Raw genomic sequence first — 5426 nt, 5'->3', positions numbered from 1 at the left:
CTTTTGAGAGTTGAGAGGATCATTATAATGATGGTAATTGATTTGGAGCAATTGATGAATGGTGGTACTTGGCTTGGAGCAATGATTGATAAGGTTGAGAAAAAAAATCTTCACAATTTCGTAAATATCGTAGGCAAATCTAAGACCATTTCACATAATTAAGGACGGGCGAGGCGGGTTGGGTTGGGTTTAGACATATGCGGGTACGGGGTGGGGCGGTTAAAATTAAGAGCCCGTTTGGATTGGCTTTAAGTTGGTCAAAACCAACTTAAAGCCCCTTTTTAGCTTTTGGACGTGTTTGCCTAATGCTGACTTTAAGCCATAAAGTTCTTAAAGTCAGTCAAAAATGAAAAGTTAGGATTCCTAACTTTTTTTTTCCAAAGTGCTTAAAGTCATTTTCTTTGACCATGGAAATTACTTTTATATCCATTGTATTTTAACTAAATTCCCAAACTACCTTTTTTTATTCTTTTAACCCTAAAATTCACATCATAAGCACTTTTATCCAAACACTCAACTGCTTATTTATAAAAATAACTTTCAGCACTTCAAAGTTCTAAAAGCACTTCATATATAAAAGTTACTTTTTTTAAGCCAATCCAAACGGGCTCTAAATTTTCAAAGTCCAAAGCGGGTGTGGATTTGAAAGAACCTAGACCATTTATCTTTTTGAATTCTCATTTCTATCTCTCGAGTCCTAGAAAAGAGAAACTTATAATGTAATTAACATTTTTATCGTTATCAAAAATAACATTTTTATGTTTTGACTCTAAATCTGTTAATTATTTATGCCAAAAGTAATTTGATTAGTCAAAAACGTAAATTTGTTGAGTGATAAATAGGATAAAAATGGATAATATTATTATTAATAATAATAAGTAATTACTTAATCTTAATTGATTCAATAAGCAGTTAGAAGACTTAGAACAATGTCATTAGAATCATTTTTTCAGTTTATAAAGGAACATATACATTTTGTGATTTTATTCAAGGATAAAAAGATTAACATCCATACTTCAAAGAACAATTTCAGTTAAAAATTTGTGCAAATAAGTCACTTGAATAATTTAATAGTAGTTGAATTTCTTTACATTTAATAACATTATACAAGGCTAATAACACAGCATTATAACTTAATATTATGTATTTTAGTTAGTTGACAAAATGAAGAGAGAAAATCTTAAGTGGGGCGGGGTGGGTTGAAAATTTTAAAAAATTGCTATGCAGGGCAGAGAAGGGTGGGTTGCATTTTTTGTGGGTTAAGCTCAACCCACTCCACCCTACCCTGTTGCCATCTCAAGTTTTTCCTTGTACAAAAGTCCTAAATGTTGAAAGCTTCTACTGTTAGTACATAAAGGCATATTTGAATCAATCTTATAACTAGGGTTTAGTTGGCCCAAACTGCTAACAAATGGCAAATTTGAACATTTTCCCTTCATAAAATGATCAATCTACATCAAGGTGCCATTTGCTGAACCAGCTTGGCTGTTGAAATGATTTGCTCGTACGCACAATTCACTGTGGTAGTTTTGAAAGCAGTTGATATATAGCTTCAAACCACAATGAAAACTGCAGCACTCATATAATGATTAACTCATTCTATTGTGATATATGATCACCAAGAATGTTACACCATTTTTAACTACTTTACATCAACCAGACTGTTATACAAGATTTCACAAGTACAATAGATCATGTTAAAACATGAGCAATCAAACAAACTTCTAGAAAATGAACAACCTCAAACAGAAGATTGGAACCAACTAGCAGTTCTCTGAGGTCCCATTGGACGAATCCAATTCTGTCTTGCATCTCTCTTTGAGGTCGGTCAGAGTAACTAAACTACCTTCCTGTAACAGAAAAATGAATTCATCATCAGGTTCATACCAATGCTGTTAAATTGAGCTGAATACTGATATTAGACACACCCTTGGGGGGAAGATTGGGGTTTGCATGAGTGGGGAAGTGTTTATGCAGAAAGTAAACATGATGCAACTAAGCATCATTTACAGATAGAGAGTGCTTGCCTGAAGAGCAAGGTCAATGTGGTAATCATGACCAACTACTCTAGTTTAACATGGAGTAGCTTCCATCAACTGAAACTTGTACTAATGATGGTTCAAGAAATTAAAAATCAGGAACCAGACGAGGTTTTATTACTTCACTGCCAAAACATGGCGTATTGACATGTCTTAAGAGTGTATGTTTCTTCAGAGGGCAAGACCAAATTGGTTAGGGGTATGAATATTTTTCAACTGAAGGGCCCAAATAGCAAAAGAACAGAGAACAAGAAACGGAGCGGTGAATCAAACATCCATTGGTAAAGTGATACTCTCATGTATTATAAATGTGATATTTATATAACTTCTTTCATTCATTATTTTTTTCGTGAATCATCGAATTCATTTTATCTGTGTATCTAAGAAGCTTAAATCAGGGTGGTGACTAAAAGCAAATAAGTAACAGAACATTAATTGAATGGACTTTCTAATATTTCTCTCTAGTCAGCAGTTCACAAGTGCAACTACATCTCTAATCACTATTTATTGACAGAAAAGTTTACAGAGAAATGGAAAGACTGTAATCTCACCAAACATAAAAATGCTTATTGACGTTCTAACAGGTAATTTCTGGCTATTGGTCCTGACAACTCCACCGGGACTGTAAATTAACAGAGGGCTGCTATGAGTTGCAACATGGCTAATTTTGAACTTGCAAATAGTGTCAATCCCCCATTCCTCCCTGGATAATTGACAGATCAGGAATGTTCCATTTTCAGTAAAGAGAGACTTACTGCTTCCTGTCTATTAGTAACAAGTCAACATGATTTTCAAATTGAAGATTGAACTTAGATAAAACATTTGCTCTGCACATTTGCCAAAGTTTGAAGATTACATTTTGGCAAATGTTTGAAGATCACTAAAAGTTAACAATCTTCTAATCTATGAACCATGTTCCTATCAAAAGGCATACTGATGGCACAAATATGTGTCTTCAACGTGAATGATCCAACTAGTATGAAAATGCAATGCACCACAGCAACAACTCAAACAATGGGAGTTAACTTTGATAAAGAAAAATCTTCCAGCTTGATGGTCAACAGAGAACATCCATCAGCTTCACAACTCACAGTTACTACATGTAAAAGTTGAAAGCGTATCTACACCAACTCAGAGAGTGAGCAGGACAGTTAGCAAACTTACTAGCTGGTCAGCTTCGCGTTGAAAAATGTGGTCCATGTGTTGAAAGAGTGACTTCCAGTGACCCATTAAACTTGACTCAAGATTTGCAGCTTCAATATTCTTTTCTGGAACCTCCTTCTGAAGCTCTTTACCCTTGCCATTTCTTTCAACTAAAAGACTTGCTTCTCTCTGACTCTTCTTTACAGCTAGGTATATTGAAAACAGTAGTTGAGTAAAGAAAAACAGCAAGGAGAAAAAATCAAGGATCTTAAGTTTCATTGAGTACTTTAGTTTTTTAAGCTGACTCACCACTTATCCGACCCTTGGTATCTTGGTAATGTAGGTCTAACCATATATAAGCAGCTGATTATCAGAGAACAAAGACAAATAAATTAATACTCCACTAATACAAACCGAAGTAAGACAGGACATAAGCTCAGAAGAACATTAATCATAACAATGCTCTGTGCGATATTTTTACCTTTGGTGCAAAAGGTACAAGAGCAAGCTTTGATTGACTCAATGCTAGCACTTAAGCCTGAATTATCCTCACAAGTTTGTGTTCCTGCACATGTCTCAAGTTTGACTCTTGACTCCTGTGACTCTGGCAATCTTGCTAAGTCTACTGACCCAGACTGACTCATAACCAGATTATCAAGACCTTGTTCATCAGGGCCATTAGGAAACATATCCTCACTTTCAGTGCCCTCACTATCCTCATTAATTTCACAACTCCGAGCAGCATCATGGTCATCAGTTCCGGACAATGCTGGAACAGGCACCCCAGTTACCAAACCATCCATATCATTTATAACTTCAAAAATTTTCTTTGGAATCATTTCCCGATCATTGATAATTTCAATAGCACTCCCACAAGCATCATTGTTCTCGTCGTTATCTCCGATTGTACTCTGGGAGATGGCAGTAGCTGAATCAACTAGTGACAAACTGGGATCCTGGTTTTCAATTGGTACATTTGAAATCCCTGATACAACATCTACCTTTGATGACCTAATCTTACTACAAGGCCGAGGACCAACACAAACACGTTTTGCATTATCTCCGTCATCTACCAAAACAAATTTTCCCCCTAGATTTTCAGTTCCCCTATCTACAGACTTTAGACTTGAATTGCCCAAAAGTGAAGAAAATGGTCTCTTGTTTCCAAGCTGATTTGTTATATTTCCCAAAATAGGACGACTTTTACGACAACTTTCAAGAGCATTATCTTCATCCATCCTGAAATCACTAATCCAACATGAACCCTACCAAAAAAAAACAATATTTAGCCCTAAAACACATAAATTTCAATGACCCACTTCTCAAGTCTACTACAGTTCACCAAAAAACATTATATTTGATACGGACCAACAATATAACTTGATAAATGAATTTGTAACCTTAACACATCAAATCAATAGTAATCACAGAAGCAGCTACTGTACAAATTAAAACATTAAAACCCTAGCGAAAGTTTGGGCAAATAAAAAAATTCAGAAAAAAAGTATAACAACAACAATAGAAACAAAATTTACTAACTTTAATTGAATATACAATGTACCAAAACGTTATCGGGTTCTTGAATACTAACCTGAGAAAGGATTTAACATAAAATCCAAAAAGATTAATAGAACTCAATGTACAGTGTTGAAATAAAAAAAAATGGAATCTTGAATTATAAAGATAAAGGTGGTATTTTTTTGTTCTTTGGCTTGAGAGGATTGCTACACAGAAATGAGTGTATGAGAAAAATGGTGCAAGTAAAAATTAAGTTTGAGGAATTTTGTGGGGCGGGAAATTGAATTTTGGTAAAATTAAGGGTCAAGTTTTTGGCCCGCCTTGTTTGTTCAAAACCTATTAACTATGGGCGCGACTTTCTTACTTGGAGGGAAAATGATTGGGCCATTATTACAGTATAGCCAACTTTAGATGGGCTGGAAATTCAATTGAATCACATAGCCATAGAAGGACACAACTTGCCATTATTTGTTGAGAGTTTGGCACCATGGATTATATTAGGTAAATTTTACCTATAACCCGTAGTCATTCTTCCAAATTATACTTTATTCCTATTATTTTAAAATTTACCTGAAATTCCTTCTTTTTGGTCACTTTTAAACACATCACGTACGTCATGATACATCACGCAAAGTGATGTATCCGATCCGACATTCTGATACATCACATAAGTGATGCATCCGATTCATACATCGCATAAAGTGATGTATCCGACTTTTTGATACA

At 34.9% G+C, this 5426-nt stretch overlaps 1 protein-coding gene across 2 annotated transcripts; it reads right to left on the bottom strand.

Annotated features, from left to right (window-relative positions):
- Window positions 1–1417: 1417 nt before the first annotated feature.
- On the bottom strand, window positions 1418–5085 carry LOC129902527 (uncharacterized). Of its 2 annotated transcripts, XR_008770109.1 has the most exons (6): window positions 4774–5085; window positions 3664–4447; window positions 3492–3545; window positions 3204–3388; window positions 2591–2742; window positions 1775–1850 (listed from the first exon to the last, which is right to left on the bottom strand). XR_008770109.1 is itself a non-coding variant. In XM_055977823.1 (5 exons), exons 2-5 carry the CDS (start codon window positions 4418–4420, stop codon window positions 1764–1766), a joined length of 1083 nt encoding a protein of 360 aa, XP_055833798.1. In that variant the 5' UTR covers window positions 4421–4447; window positions 4774–5083; the 3' UTR covers window positions 1418–1763. The 2 variants fall into 2 exon arrangements, 1 of the variants encoding a protein (XP_055833798.1); XM_055977823.1 differs by lacking the exon at window positions 2591–2742 and having other exon boundaries at window positions 1418–1850; window positions 4774–5083.
- Between the last annotated feature and the right edge of the window lie 341 nt (window positions 5086–5426).

Source organism: Solanum dulcamara, chromosome 1 (genome assembly GCF_947179165.1).
Source record: "Solanum dulcamara chromosome 1, daSolDulc1.2, whole genome shotgun sequence".
In the NCBI taxonomy this organism is placed as follows: Eukaryota; Viridiplantae; Streptophyta; class Magnoliopsida; order Solanales; family Solanaceae; genus Solanum; species Solanum dulcamara.
The sequence above is the reverse complement of the archived record's forward strand: the minus strand, read 5'-3'. Positions and strand labels throughout refer to the sequence as shown.

Excerpts from the sequence above, each read along its gene's own strand:
- LOC129902527 (XM_055977823.1), bottom strand. The coding sequence starts at position 4,420 with ATGGATGAAGATAATGCTCTTGAAAGTTGTCGTAAAAGTCGTCCTATT. Across the intron at positions 3,546-3,663 it reads TTGTACCTTTTGCACCAAAG|CTGCTTATATATGGTTAGAC; the intron begins GTAAAAATATCG and ends TCTGATAATCAG. Across the intron at positions 3,389-3,491 it reads TACCAAGGGTCGGATAAGTG|CTGTAAAGAAGAGTCAGAGA; the intron begins GTGAGTCAGCTT and ends CAATATACCTAG.